We start from the raw sequence: 16,626 nt of genomic DNA, 5'->3' as shown, positions 1-16,626 counted from the left end.
TAAGGCTTAATCCGAATTACACCTGATATAAGGTTTTTATTAAAAGTTGACGTTATTCGATAGATAGGTCACAGTAATGCAATAAATTAAATTTCAACTTTTTCTTACTTTGTACATAATTTTATGGTTTTTTTTCTCATGGGTCAATTATATTAAGTGTTGATGTATTTTCCCTGTTAAAAACTTTCGTTCGGATGTGTAAATACAAAAAGGTGCAGTCTTGTTTGGAACATTAATTCAAATACTTATGGTTGTGTACAACAATGTAGCTCTAGACCCTCGACAGGTAAAGGAATCCGGGCAGTATCGCTTCATCAGGAGTCCTGTACGTCAAAAATCCAATGAGACAAAATATCCGCAATCCTTAGACTCAGAAGATAAACATGACTGTACAGAACAACAAGTAAACGTACGTTAATTACCAATAATTACAATCATTATCATCCATCGAACACATGCATTTTTTTTTTTTGTATTTGAATAAACGTGAATTTTCATATGAATAAATCTACAAATGTTCTCCATGAATAAATCTACAAATGTTCTCCATGAATAAATCTACAAATGTTCTCCATGAATAAATCTACAAATGTTCTCCAGGAACTTAACATACAATGTCGTTGTCCCTATTTAATATTTTTGCGTTTCTTACTGTAACATTGTTAGTGCGCCAATATCAATTTTTTGCAACCATAACCATGCCATACTTGATCTAATCAGGTACCAGACACTAAACGGTTTGTATTGATTTTCAATGCACTGAAAATGTAAGCAAGTATGTAATGATTGTGTATGTATTGTACAATGTTAAAGTAATCGACGTAGAACCACATGATGTAGATATAAAAGAAATCATAGACAAAGAAAATAAAACTACAATGTTGATTATATCTGAGGTAAAGGTTCTCATAGAAAAAGATCGTCAACTTCACGACAGACATTAACCATCAACACTTATTGATATTTTACACCCAAATGTGATTTTCATAGAATTGTTGACTTAATGAGATAATCTATAAGCGTACCGATGTTGTCTCTTTGAGAAAATAAATGCGTAATACATAATGTCTTAAGCTTTTAGTACGAAAGCAACATTTATACATCAATTTAAACTCCATCATGAAGCATTCAGTTGTAAATACTGACTTCTGACATGCGCAGCACAATTAATGATTAGATACGATTTTTGGCTAATAAGGACAGTTCGCAACATATGTATTTGGATAGTATTGTTTTAAAGATGAAAATACATTCGTTTGTTTCTTATTATTATTTTATGTTTACAATGATTAATGGACAGGACTCAAGCAAGAGACGTAAAATCGGTAAGTCAGTTCCAATTCTTATCAGGACAATATGAGAAATTGGTTTATCTATATTTTAATCCAAAACAGCTGATTTTGTAGATGCTGTTTTGACGGTCAATAATCGATTAATATAATGTATAAAGAAATACATCATATCCATTCAAACATAAATTATTCACCATTTCATGCAAGGTTTATGTATATGGGTATATGCTTGATTTACATCGCGTTTTAAAATATTTTTAAAAGTATGAAATCTTACATAAATAAGGCTGTTAGTTTTCTCGTTTGAATTGTTTTACATTGTCATTTCGGGGCCTTTTATAGCTGACGAAACGTTATGGGCTTTGCTCATTGTTGATGGCCGTACGGTGACCTATAGTTGTTATTTTCCTTGTCATTTTGGTCTCTTGTGGAGAGTTGTCTTATTGGCAATCATACCACGTGTTCTTTTTTTTAAATATTTTTTACACTGGTTATCAAAGGGTCAGAATTGATTGAATGTAAAAATGTCAAATTAATCCTTTAAATAAACTTATTCTCAAAGATAACCAATTTAACACAGTAGTATAACATTTAAATGCTGTTTTTGGTACTAATATCAATTTCGTTTATAAAAAAATAAATATACTAATAATATATTTTTCTGCATTTGTAAAGTTTTGAGAACTCATTTTCATACATCATCGCTTCTCAGACTGTTTATGCCGTGTTTACTCCAAATCTGTCGGAAGTGTACTGATTGAAAACATGCAATTTTTCATGAAAGACTAAAATGGATGTTAAAGTTGTGATTTGCTTTGAACTATCCTTCAGGTACTACGTGTACTCTATGCCAGTGCTTTGTTTCTATTGCTTTTATGCTAACTGTGTGTGCGTCGTAACGATCTCAAAAATTTTGCAAATGCTACTTATTTAAAGTTTGTTCTCATATTGTGCTGTAACACCACTGTCCCAGTTAGGGGGAAGGTTGAGCGCACATAAACATGCTTAACCCCACAACATTATTTATGTGCCTGCCATTTTTTTTTTTAATTTGTTTTTTCGTCTGAATTGCTTTTCCTTTTTTAATTGCGAGACCTTTAATACCTGACTTAACTGTACACTGTATGTGTTTTTATCTTATTGTTTAATGTCGTACAATTGCCTTGTCTATCTAGATCTACTTCATTTGATATATGCTGGTTAGTTGTCCCATTGGTATATATACCTCATTTCTTTTTTCTGATTATAACAATAATAATCTAACATTGTAAAGGGGAATGATACTAAGGGACGACATCAAAAGATCAATGTAAGATAAAAAAAAAAAAAAAAACTTAATTCAAATAGTTAGGGGGTGGGGGGTTGAACTGTTTCAAGATGTGGTTATCCGACATTGATTTTTCCATATATCTATATGGGTAAATCAATTTTTCCCAAATTCAGTTAAGAAGGGGGTGGGGTCAGAGAAAAAACTATGTGAATTAAGTTTTTTATCCTTCATTGAACTTTTGATGTCGTCTCTAAGGTGTAATCTAAACCAACAATGTAACACTACAACATGTTTGTTGGAGGTAAACCACACGACATGTTCCTTAGCAGAAAGATCTCAAACCTTAAAATCTTAATTTTACGTACAGTTTAACTCTGTACGTTGTATGGCCTTGAAATGTAAATATATAAGAACCGTTTGCAAGGGAGATAATTGATTGATACTCGATATTCACTGTTAAGATTTGCTTTAAACTAAAGCAGTTATGACCAGGTGTTTTATCGAAAAATAATTGAAAGCAAATTTTGACTTTTGTTCACTGGGTGTGTCGATGTTTGGTGTCAAGAGTTCGAATCTAGGTCATGTTGAGGTGTGTTCGACTCAGAAGTTATTTGATCAGAATTGCTATGTTTCCTGTCAAAAATTAGTGGTTCTCTCCTGAGCATTATATAAAGCAAAATCATTGTCAAGTCTGTTAAGAACGTCGTTAATCAGCAAACAAAAACACGATTCTGTCGATCTATTATAACAGTTTAAAAGGGTTAGATACAAAAGATAATAATTTTATCATTTTGAATTCATATTTGTCTATTAAACTTTTTTAGGTGCTATATTTGACCACAGATCACGACATTTAGCAAAGACGTTTGAGTTGGAAGTAGGTCGTCTATCAACCATGGATAAAGATATCACACTGGAACAGATTCATGAGATTGTGGATTGCCGAGATAGTTATTATGTTACTAATGCAAGTATGTATACCGTAGCAAACCACAAAAAAATAGTGAGAGAGATTGTATAGGAGTCTGTTGCAGTCATGGCCCGTCAATTGGCAGCAATTGATTGGTTCAGACATTTAACGAAATAAATTGATTTTTATGCAGGAATACAGACATTTAATCTATAGTAAAACAATTCATATTTTTTCTTGGTAAATAAATCTACAAAGGAAATACTAATCTATTCGGAAATTTAACAATTCAGAAATATGATCCCAGAAAATAACAGGGGCGCACAATAAAGTCTTTCAGTCAGTGCCCTCACTTTGTGTTTGTGTTCGCTCCTCGGTCAGACAAATTAAAACCTTATAAAGATTATTGATGTGATGAATATACTGGACATCTTTAAATCAAACAAAAAATGTTTGGTTATAAGGGCTAAAGTCAGCGCTCCTGAGTCGACATGAAATATACATTATACTTTTATTTTTAATTATTCAAAACGATTTGGGTTTTCAGAAAATTGTCAGAGCAACAACAGACAATTCTTATATCAAAAATGATTTGCGAAACAAGATATAAAAAAATTATGCACAAATGTTAAGTGAATGAAACAATCCATGGTAGCATTTTTGATCAACCATACTGTTCATGTTTCTGGAAAAACACCTATTATGAACATCATGAAACTGAGAATTGAAACGTGGAATATGTCTAAAGCCTCGGTCACACCTTACCGGATAGCACGAACGGACGGCTAACGGATGAAAATAAAAGTTGTCCGTTGACAAAATTGTTATCCGTTGAGAGTCCGTTGATGCACTGAACGAATAAAACGGACGTGTAACGGATGCATAACAGATACACACCGGATATGCAATGTACGAGAAACGGAAACGTACCGGACAGAACGGATGTCAAACGTACATCCAACATACGAGTACCGAATAAAACGGACACCTAACGGAACCGTACCGGATAAAACAGATGAACAAGATTTACGGAAAAATCAAAGGCGACAATAATAATACATGTAAATCGCTAAATATTTAAAATGTTTCAGTGTAACTGGTTTTGGTTTGTTCTTCAAAACTCCGCCAAAGGGCAGTGTCTGGCCTGAATAAGAACTGCTTGATTGTGAAGACGTGCCTATACTCTAAGATCGATTATGAGTAATAAGAATTCTTGAACCTTAAGAAATCTGACATACCAATAATTGACATTTCTGACGCGAAATTTTGAATGGGCATTTATCCGTTTCAGATCCGTTCATCATCTGTTTTATCCGTTATACGTCCGGTAGAAGTCCGTTTCTCATCCGTTCAGCATCCGTGTTATCCGTTAAACGTCCGGTAGAAGTCCGTTGGTGAATTTATCTTCCAGACCTCCAACGGATGTATAACAGACACGTAACGGATACAAAACGGAACTGAAACGGACGAGTACCGTACAAAACGGACGAGTACCGTACAAAACGGACGCCTAACGGACGTTCAACGGACAATTTATCCATTGGACGTCCGTTCAAAGTTTTGAACATGCTCAAATTTCCACCGGACAGCACGGACGTCGACGGATAAAACGTACGCTTTACGGACATGCAACGGATATGGACGGACGTCTAACGGACATAAACGGATTGAAAAAAAATTATCCGTTATGCGTCCGTTCGAGCTATCCGGTAAGGTGTGACCGAGGCTTAAGAGACAACAACCGACCAAAGAGAATAAAACAGGCAAAGGCAGGCAAGTAAGAAAAAATGTGTACTAGTTCAGAGAAAATACATGTAGATCACATTAAATATTAACATTGTGTAAACCATCAGTCAAATGATCTTTATCCTTCCTGTCTATCATTGTGAAAACTGTGTACACTTTATGGAAAAACAGACTCCATAAATCCAACAATCATTATCAGCAATACAAAATCTATAATCCTGATTTGATGATGAAAACCATACATTTATTGACTCGTTGTTGTTTAAGCACTTGCATAACTCCTTTTTTTCTGTTTACCAATTCAGCATTATACTGGTTAAAATCTACACTACATGTATATAGACAGAAACAATAAACAGCATCAATGACCATCAACGCACGATATACTTTGAGTAATTTTTAGTTTGTTACTATAAAGAAATTATGTCTACATTACATGTATCTGAATGTTTGTCAAAAAAAATAATCTTTAACTCTTAAACTAATGAATAAATTCAAACATCATTTGACAAGCATGATACATATAATTTTTATGTGTCTAATATGTTTCATTTTAATAATTATACTTCGATAAACATGTCAATTAACATGAAAGCTATGGTAAAAAAAGTACATAGGATGCAATCCGAATAATGGATGTTTATCTTATTATAACCTGATGTACTTATGGAAATCAGACAGTGAAACAAATACCTGGAACATGCTTTATCATAAGTGACTTTTAATGATGCTTTTAATTACCGGTCTTTTAATTCATGAAATTGAGCAGAAAATAACCGAAGACCACCAATGTGTCCTCATCACAGCGAGAAAATCCCGCGCCGGAGACGGGTCTCAGCTGACCCCTAAATAAAAATGTGTACTAGTTACTAGAAAATAGACGTCATACTAATCTCAAAAACATATAAATAAACTAAAATTAAAAATCCTTCGAGACTAACAAAGTCCAGGGTTTCCTGACTGGACAAGCGCAAACATGCGGCGTAGTTAAACCTGATTATTGACATCTCAACAATTCCTTTTACCTCTTAGACTATCCTTTCTTTACATTAATAATTATACCGCCGCTTTAAAAAAAAAGGGGGGGTATATTGTTTTACATCTGTCTGTCCATCCATTCATCCGTCCGTCCGTCAGTCCGTCCGTCCGTCCGTCCGTCCGTCCCATGAATATTTTTCGTTGCATTTTTCTCAGGAACTACAATCCAAGGATTTCTGAAAGGTTTCAGGGTTTATATTAGTCAGCTATACCGTGTGATGCGTTTTCAGATTCATCACTCGACAGCTTTATGTTTACCGAACTCTTGTATGATTTTACACATGATAGCCAAGTTGAAAATTTTCGTCACATTTTTCTCAGAACTACAATACAAGGATTTCTGAAATTTGGTTTCATTGTTTATACAAGTGAGCTACACCGTGTGATGCGTTGTCAGATTCATCACTCAACAACTTCCTTTTTACCGAACACTTGTATGATTTTATACATGATAGCCAAGTTGAAAGTTTTCGTCAATTTTTCTCAGGAACTACATGTACAATACAAGGATTTCTGAAATTTGGTTTCATTTTGATTCAAGTCAGCTATACCGTGTGATACGTTTTCAGATGCATCACTCAACAACTTCCTGTTTACTGAACATGCACTTGCATATTTTTACATATTTTTACACTAATAATATTATCCACTTGCGGCGGAGGTTTCATTAGTGAGCAGTAAGAAGCTCGCAGTTTCACTTGTTGTTTCCTGCGAGGGCTTTAATAATTATAGCTTATTGTAAGAAATTGGTTTAGTTCATGGTTGAAGGTCGTTTGGTTATATGTTTCTGTTTATAATATATTTATCCCTATCTTTTGGTTTCTGGTGGGATGTTGGTTGGATTGTACAAGTATTTGTTTATATCCCTATACTTTGGTTTCTGGTGGGATGTTGGTTGGATTGTAAAAGTATTTGTTTATATCCCTATACTTTGGTTTCTGGTGGGATGTTGGTTGGATTGTACAAGTATTTGTTTATATCCCTATACTTTGGTTTCTGGTGGGATGTTGGTTGGATTGTACAAGTATTTGTTTGTATCCCTATACTTTGGTTTCTGGTGGGATGTTGGTTGGATTGTACAAGTATTTGTTTGTATCCCTATACTTTGGTTTCTGGTGGGATGTTGGTTGGATTGTACAAGTATTTGTTTATATCCCTATACTTTGGTTTCTGGTGGGATGTTGGTTGGATTGTACAAGTATTTGTTTATATCCCTATCTTTTGGTTTCTGGTGAGATGTTGGTTGGATTGTACAAGTATTTGTTTATATCCCTATACTTTGGTTTCTGGTTAGATGTTGGTTGGATTGTACAAATATTTGTTTATATCCCTATCTTTTGGCTTCTGGTGGGATGTTGGTTGAATTGTACAAGTATTTGTTTATATCCCTATACTTTGGTTTCTGGTGGGATGTTGGTTGGATTGTACAAGTATTTGTTTATATCCCTATACTTTGGTTTCTGGTGGGATGTTGGTTGGATTGTACAAGTATTTGTTTATATCCCTATCTTTTGGTTTCTGGTGAGATGTTGGTTGGATTGTACAAATATTTGTTTATATCCCTATCTTTTGGTTTCTGGTGGGATGTTGGTTGGATTGTACAAGTATTTGTTTATATTCCTATACTTTGGTTTCTGGTGGGATGTTGGTTGGATTGTACAAGTATTTGTTTATATCCCTATACTTTGGTTTCTGTTGGGATGTTGGTTGGATTGTACAAGTATTTGTTTATATCCCTATACTTTGGTTTCTGGTGGGATGTTGGTTGACTTGTACAAGTATTTGTTTATATCCCTATCTTTTGGTTTCTGGTGGGATGTTGGTTGGATTGTACAAATATTTGTTTATATCCCTATCTTTTGGTTTCTGGTGGGATGTTGGTTGGATTGTACAAGTATTTGTTTATATCCCTATACTTTGGTTTCTGGTGGGATGTTGTTTGGATTGTACAAGTATTTGTTTATATCCCTATACGTTGGTTTCTGGTGGGATGTTGGTTGGATTGTACAAGTATTTGTTTATATCCCTATTCGTTGGTTTCTGGTGGGATGTTGGTTGGTTTGTACAAGTATTTGTTTATATCCCTATACTTTGGTTTCTGGTGGGATGTTGGTTGGATTGTACAAGTATTTGTTTATATCCCTATACTTTGGTTTCTGGTGGGATGTTGGTTGGATTGTACAAGTACTTGTTTTTATCCCTATACTTTGGTTTCTGATAGAGAGTTGGTTGTCTCATAGGTAATCATGATGCATCGCTTTCTTTTCATCTATTTCGTTTCGGTTTTTTTTTTTTATATATATAATCCTGTGGTATCCTAGAAATATACCCAATTCTTGTGTTATTCAATTGATCATATTAGAATAAGATTTGTAACAAACATGATAAACGGAGACTTTATATAGGTATACATTCGACAAATGATAAGTGTGTTAATTATTGCAGCGCATTTTGGAAAAAAAATCATTTAAATTGAAGTGAGAAATTAGTATTATTATAATATCTAATGTCTTACAAAAAGGAAACATTGTTGTAGTTGTCTGTCTTTTTGGTCTCTTGTGGAGAGTTGTCTCTCATTTTATTTTTATAATATATATAGATTTGATAGGTAACATCGTAAAAGTAAAATAATGTATATGCACTATATTATTATTAAGTCATAGCTTTCGCTTGTCATGTTTAATGATGCTTATTTTATCAGTTTGAAATGTCATACCAATACTAGATTCCCTGTAGGATCAAGATTGTAATTTAAACTATTCATGCATTAACAGTGACTAAAGTTTCCCATTTAATGAAAAATGATTTAATGATGGCTATTACAAATTATATTTTTATCTAAAACGAGGCAAACTTACATTTTCTCTGTGTTATATCTAAGGATAAAAGTGTGCTTGGAATCGTATTTCACCTATCAAATTAAATGCAATTCTAAATCGTATAATGGTGCACTTCAGATACCAAAAAACTGACTGAAAATGTCAAGCAGCATCTGCTTACTCTTCTTGAGCACCTGAAATCGTCCTGTGTTTTAGGTAGGGTCCGTGCTGCTTGGTCTTTAGTTTTCTATGTTGTGTATTACTTCCTTGTTTTAATTACGTATTTTAGAACTCACGCTCAACCATGAACGTTTATAAATTAAGAATGCACAATGAATATGAATTCGACATTAGGTACACAAAAAATGTATGTATATAAAAAAGAAGATGTGGTATATTTGCCGTGAAAAGAAACAACTCTCCACAAGAGACCAAATGACAAAGAAATTAACACCTAAAGGTCACCGTACGGCCTTCAACTATGAGCAACGCCCATACCTCATATATATAGTGAGCTATAAAAGGCCCAAAAATGACAATGTAAAACAATTTAACCGAGAAAACTAACGGCCTTATTTATGTACAAAAATGAACGAAAAACATTAATGTAACACATAAATAAACGACAACCACTGATTTACAGGCTCCCGACTTCGGACAGGCACATACATACAGAATGAGGCGGGGTGTTGTAATTCCACCTCACAGCAGGTAAAGTTTGCACGAAGGTGTATACTGAGCCCTAATTTCCTCAGGATTTTTCAAACAGACTGAATATTAAATGAGTGCATTTCATAAGTAATGCCAGTAATGCAACAATGGCTATTGGAATGTGTAAACCCCCTGAAGTAGCAGTTTAACAGTAATGGAAATTATCATGATGAACCAGTACTAGAATACTTGCAAGAACAAGTTTTTCTGCATTATCGTTCATATATACTGTACCGGTATTACAAAATCTTTGTGATACTTAAGCCGGAAGAAAACATTTTTGTTTTTGTTAATCCATAACTGGCCCATGACCAGATTAAAAAAGGAGCTTGTACGAGATTATACATCAATGCCATTACACACTAAAAAGTATTTTTTTAGCAAAAGTAAACAATGTCACACATGAGCTAAATAGAAATGTCAGTGGAGTACAAACTTTTCATTAAAATGGCAAGAACGTGATTTACAATTGAGATATATTTATGTGCAATATTTCTACATATATTGACAATCTGCTCTCGTGTTAATGTGAAATCCATTTTGATATTCTTAAATTACATGTTATTTATTCAGCTGAAATAACTAACTATCTTTAGAAGTCAGCATTGTAAAATGAAGTTAAGGATAGTATTAAATTCTCGTTTCTCCTGGGACAAGTATTAACCCTGCAATCGATTTTGTCTCCACCATATTTTCGACAATAAAAGCTTTTTCAGTAAAATTGGATTAGGGAAATGCCCTCTTATATCGATCGCAGACATCCGGGTGACTCCTGATAAAGATATTATTAGTCATATCTAATGTGTACCAATATATACATAAGATAGTTCATCTGTACATTCCCATGCAAGGCAATTCACTTCTACGGTTAAATGTCATTGCCGATAAACATTTCATGACGTACTTTTTTTTCTGAAAGTCATTATTACAAATCTGACACAACATTGTACTAATTGTTTCTATCACTAAAAATGCTTTTACATTAACTATCCTCTATCGGTCTTTAATTCCTTTTTATGTATTTGTTGCAATTAGTGAAAATCAATGTTGGTTGTTAAAATAAAGTATCATCCTTCATGCTATTTCAGATAACTATCTTTTAGAAATGCTTTTGTCAAGCTTGTTCAAATATTTTTATTTGTCAAGAACAAAAATAGTCAATAGAATTTAAAAGAGAAAACTATTTTCCGTAAACTAGTTATCATAGTTTAAGCTTTCGTAGTTTACTTTTTCGTTAATACATGTTAAGTTTTTATAAGGTTCATGTTGATCAAACTTTAGTATTCTGTGTACTATCTATTTTTTTGTTTTATTCTACGTTATGATTTACAACTGCTCGTCTAAGTATTTACCTACTATTTCTGGAATGCTTTTTATGCCCCATTTATGGGCATTATGTTTTCTGGTCTGTGCGTCCGTTCGTCAGTCCGTCCGTCCGTCTGTAAGTCCAGTCGTATGTCCCGATGCCGGTAAATTTTTTTGGTCAAGGTAGTTTTTGATGAAGTTGAAGTTCAAGTTCAATCAACTTGAAACTTAGTACACATGTCCCCTATGATATGATCTTTCTAAATGCCAAATTAGAAATTTTACCCCATTTCACGGTCCACTGAACATAGAAAATGATAGTGCGAATGGGACACATTCTTGTTTTTGATATGCAATTGGCTTATTTGTCCTTCCTCTGTATCTTCCAAATTTTCTATTGATTCAATGGAAATGGAGAATATGTCAAAGAGACAACAACCCAACCAAATAACAAATAACAGCTGAAGGCCACCAACGTGTCTTCGATGCAGACAGAAAATCCCGCATTCAGAGGTGGGCCTCAACTGACCCCTAAATAAAAATGTGTACAGTCTACTTCAGTAAAAATGGACGTTAATTATAATATTATACTTAACTCCAAAAAATATATATGAACTAAAATCAAAAAGCATACATGTACATGACTATCAGTTTATGGAGTATTTGGAAATATATCAAAGAGAACCACGTGTCCATGTAATTAAAAGCAAGTAAGAAAGTGATATTTACGGCAATATGTCTTTGTATTGTCTGTCAATAAAATTCATAGTACATACACTCAGTATGTAACTTCATCTGTTAACTTTACAGGGAAGACATCAAAAAATCAATGAAGGATAACAAAAAATTGATTCAACTGATAGTTTGGGGCTTGGAGGGGGATTTTAAAATTGCTGCAAGTTTTGTTTTATTGACATCGATTTTTAATATATATCCTTATTGGTCAATCAATTTTTCCCAAATTAAGTTAAGAGGAGGGTAGGGGGTCAGTAAAAAAACTATATGAATTAAGTTTTTTATCCTACATTCGTTTAACATATGATACCAAATTTTGTTCATGACTCTCATTTCTTGGGTAGCATTGTGTTAGCACGTTCAACATGTTCAATACTTACAGTGTAGACAGTGAAATATATAAAAGTGTTGTTACAAAATAAATCTGTATAAGAAACTGGCTGAAATAAAAGTTTAGCTTGAAGGAATCATGCTTTGTAAATTTGGGGTTTTATATATTAATTGATCAACTGCAAGTAGAACGAATTTATTTTGACGTATAAGCTGGTTAAGTACGAATAATATTTATTTATAGAAGTTGACACTTGTTTTAGAAACCTCCTTATGGCCCGTTTTATAATTCTGGATGTGCTTTACCCGTCCAGTTAGGTTGTACATAGTGTGTGGACCTTTATACTCGTAGTTCTCCTGGTTGTATGCCATTTATAATATTAATATAAAAATAATATCTACACACATTCATACATGCAACATTACAAAGTATCATGGCCTTTTAGCTTTAAGTGTTTTAATAAGACAGATATATAGGTAACAACGAGTGGGCTTATAAATGTAACAACCATGCCGGATACGTGCTGTTTTTCTGCACTTAAAGTCTATGAAAGGTCCTATCATTATTCGAAGACCTTGGCTATACGACGAATGCAAAAAAGAAAAATAACACACTAAAAAACTACTTTTGGTTATTACCATCCCGTTTCTTTGTAACTTTTGTTTTGTATCCTACTTGCTTTCAACGACTAACTATTGTATTATTAAAGTGATTTTTTTTTAGAAAACAGTGTTAATACAGTATATGTTCTACAATGATTTTGATGTTTAATCTTTAATAAATCAAATTGAACTACTGTTTTCTATACCCTTAATATTGGAAAGTTTTATAAGAAAACACATTTTAAAATAACAGCATTTATAATTCGTTTGCTATTGTTGCATATCATGTTTAGAAGCAAAATTTTCGATTAGAAAAACAAAACTAATAATATAAATGTCTATTTGTATTTTTTCAGTTTGTGATTTGTTAGAACAGAATGTATACGGGATCCTTGGAGCATTTCATTCCTGTGCTTTATCAACCATACAGTCTTATACTGACACTTTCAAAGTTCCCTTTATATCGTTGAGTATGCCACAACAGTCCCTGTCTTCAGATCCATACCAGCTTTACATTAGACCATCATATATTACAGGGCTTCTTGATGTTGTTCAGCTTAAAGAATGGAACAAAATATTCTATATATATGAAACAGATGATGGTAGGTAAAAGTTATTGATTCCTTGTCGTTAGTACCATTGTACTTCCCGGTGAAGGTAAAGGCAGAGGGAAAGAAAATGATGAGGATGATAGGAGTTTTTAACAACCTTGCCTTACTATACAGGCTGGGCCCTCTCAAGGTCGGAAAAGCGAGTCGGACGCATGGAATTTATAAAGTGTAGTTTGCATTTCTTATGTACCTGGCTATTATTTTAAAAAGCGATGTGTTTCAATGATGTTTGTTTAAGGATTTAAATATTGATAACATGTCTGGTTAAATGAATAAAAAAGGCTATCAAGGAAAAACCTTGCTGACTTTTGTTCTTATATATTTTTTAATTTGCAATGTAATATGAAAGATTATGATATCGACTTTGAGTTCTATTCGTTTGGTTCTAGAATTTACAGCTGTTCATTTTACTATGATTAACCGGTTTGCTAAGTACTCAATATTATACTTTAAGCAATATGAATACAAGAAAAGTTTAAAATTCTACCAAATTAATTTTCATATTTTGTTCCTTCAAATTACTCTCAAGAAACCAACAGCGGAGTTTTTACTTTGTAGCTTAATAATGTAGATCAATTTTAGGCAAAATATCATATTCCGAATATAAAGTTATGCTTTACATTATGAGTTTTAACTACTTCGTGTAGGTTTTAATATTCAATCCAATGGCTACAATTGTAACCCGCTATGATGTTTTCTCGTTTTTCCATTTTTCCGTCCGTCCGTCAGAACATGTAGACATGCAACCATACTAATATTATTTACATGTATTTGTTTTTATGTTTGTAGGATTAGTACGGTTACAACAACTTTTTCAAGACATCAATAAAAGAGAAATGAGTATTGACATTGATGTTAAAAGAGTTGTATCTGTGAGTCATTGTCACCAAGAGCTGAGGAGTGTATACAATACAAACACAAAAGATGATTTACGAGTATTCCTAGATCTGACAACCGAACAGTCGGAGGAATTAATTTCATTAGTAGTGAGTATTTTAGACATTTGTACTTCATGTTTTGTTGTTTGTTCCTTTTCATACGACGTTCCAATCTGTACTAAATAGTTAAGAAATGATCTGTTTATAAACATTTGTTGTTGTACCAGTAATAAGTTTTGCAGGTGTTAATAGAAAGAGAAATAAAATACAATATATGTCTTCAAGGAATAATATCATGATAGAAAATAATACGAGTACTGGAAATAACATCGAGAGAAATAAGATCAACCTTTAATTTGTTTGCACTTCTAAATCATTCATATAGCACACACGAGCGGACACACAATAACATAAATAAACACCAACCCTTAAACACATCAATCAATGAACCCTTGCCTACGTTTGTTATTTATGGAATGACTGTAATATTTTTTCTGTCTATGAAGAAATAACATAAAAAAGTTGGTGCACACTGAATAACGCGCGTAGCAGTTTTAACAGTGTGCACCACATTTGTTATTTCGAATAGACAGAAAAAAATATTACAGTCATTTCTTATAATTTAATTCTAAATTCCATTTTAAACCGTAGAAAACCATGAAAAAACGTTGATGACTTCACGGTCACATGACTAAATTATGTCTATGGGCTCATAACAAAATAACGTCAGCCAATCAGAAGACGCATTACATCCAAAATTAAATTATATCGTATTATCTTTGATTAAAATTGGACGATTACATACATTTGTACCATGTACATGTAGTCACATTTATACATTAATTCTTATACATTAAAATATGACTTGTGACAACTATACGACTCTATGTTAAAACCGAAATTTTCTTTTTATTTACAGAAAAAAGATCCGGATGTTAGCAATACCAGATTCCATTTTCTAATTATAGACTTGGTAAGCATTTTGTTTCATGGTGAAAATTGTATAAATGAAAGAGTATTGATAAAAATAAACAGATGTGGTATGATTTCGAATGAGACAACTCTGTAAAAGAGCCCAAATGACACAGAAACTAACAACTGTAGGTCACCGTACAACCTTCAACAATTAGTAAAATCCATACCACAAAGTCAGCCATAAACGGCCCCGAAATGACAAACTATGGTCAACAGGTATAAAATCATACTAGATCAAGATATCAAAATCAGTTTTATGTGATAATTTAAAATATAAACAGAAGAAAAAAAACCAAACGTAGTGTGTCGGTCAAAATTATTTGATAATGTCATGCCAAACTGTGACGTTTTGTTATACATTTCTTTTTTTTTCTCGTTTGTTTTCTAGGGGATGACTGATATGAATGAAACAGTACTTTCAGCAGGACTGAATGTGTCGGGTTTCAGCTTACCAGAAACCAAAGGCTGGGAATCACATCCAACCAGAACGGAAACAGTGAGTGTTTAATCCTTTTATATACTAGTAGTTTGAAGAAGATTAATTCCACTGTATTCATTATAATGTCAATATTGATATATAAATCGATAGTTACGGGTTGAGACTATTACATGTGATAGCAAAACATTTTTATATCCCCTCTGAACATAGGAACTACCTCATGCGACATTACTTTAAAAGGTTACTGTACCAAAACAATGCGTTTTGAATAGCGAAAATATAGTCATTATGGTGTTAAAAATTATTTCGTTTTAAAAACAAAATATAAAAGAAAAATTGTCATAAAATAAATTTGCTTTAATTTGATCAGTCATGATTACGTAATATTAAGTTAAAAAGCAAGAGGCTATGCAATATTGTCATCGGTATGATTGTCGATAGGCAAGTCCCGTCAATAAAATTTGTATGTACTAGCCCTAACTCATGGAAAATTATGTATATTTCATATTTCAGCTAAAATTTAATGCTGTGAAATCGGCTAGGGCAGATACGTCACAAGTTTGTCAATAAAAATAGGGTGCACACAGTCAAATAGAATAAAAATAAAATGAAAAAACCCACATCGAATCATTGGTTATTTGCAGACTGCAACCACTGGGTCTAAGATTACGTTTCTATTTGATATGTTTTATAACACCATTTACTAGACTTTGTGTAAAATACTAAATGCATTCTTATAGTTTGGTGATGATCTTGTTAAAGATGCAGTAAAGGTTTTCCATCGAGCATTAAAGCAAATTGAACAAGTAACTCCTATCCATAGAGTTGACGAAATGATGAAATGTAGAGATAATGAACGTAGAATAACATTCAGTCCAGGAAAAAAAGTTCTTAATCAGATAAGAAAGGTAACTACAATAAATCCTTGAGATCCTTAGTTTTATATGTTGTGTTGCAAATCTAT

General features: G+C 32.9%; 1 protein-coding gene across 1 annotated transcript in view; it reads left to right on the top strand.

Moving 5' to 3' along the window:
* The first annotated feature begins 1,168 nt into the window (after positions 1-1,168).
* The window catches only part of LOC139485382 (glutamate receptor-like), a 29,476-nt gene continuing 14,018 nt past the window's right edge, over positions 1,169-16,626 (top strand). Inside the window, exons 1-7 of the mRNA XM_071269831.1 lie at positions 1,169-1,325; positions 3,387-3,533; positions 13,116-13,361; positions 14,160-14,356; positions 15,168-15,221; positions 15,612-15,719; positions 16,403-16,570. Of these exons, the coding sequence (XP_071125932.1) occupies positions 1,214-1,325; positions 3,387-3,533; positions 13,116-13,361; positions 14,160-14,356; positions 15,168-15,221; positions 15,612-15,719; positions 16,403-16,570 (1,032 nt within the window). The 5' untranslated portion in view covers positions 1,169-1,213. The remainder of the gene's footprint in view (positions 1,326-3,386; positions 3,534-13,115; positions 13,362-14,159; positions 14,357-15,167; positions 15,222-15,611; positions 15,720-16,402; positions 16,571-16,626) is intronic.

The sequence above is a fragment of the Mytilus edulis genome, chromosome 8 (genome assembly GCF_963676685.1).
Source record: "Mytilus edulis chromosome 8, xbMytEdul2.2, whole genome shotgun sequence".
Classification (NCBI taxonomy): Eukaryota; Metazoa; Mollusca; class Bivalvia; order Mytilida; family Mytilidae; genus Mytilus; species Mytilus edulis.
Note: the sequence above shows the minus strand (reverse complement) of the source record. Positions and strands in the feature narration are given on the sequence as shown.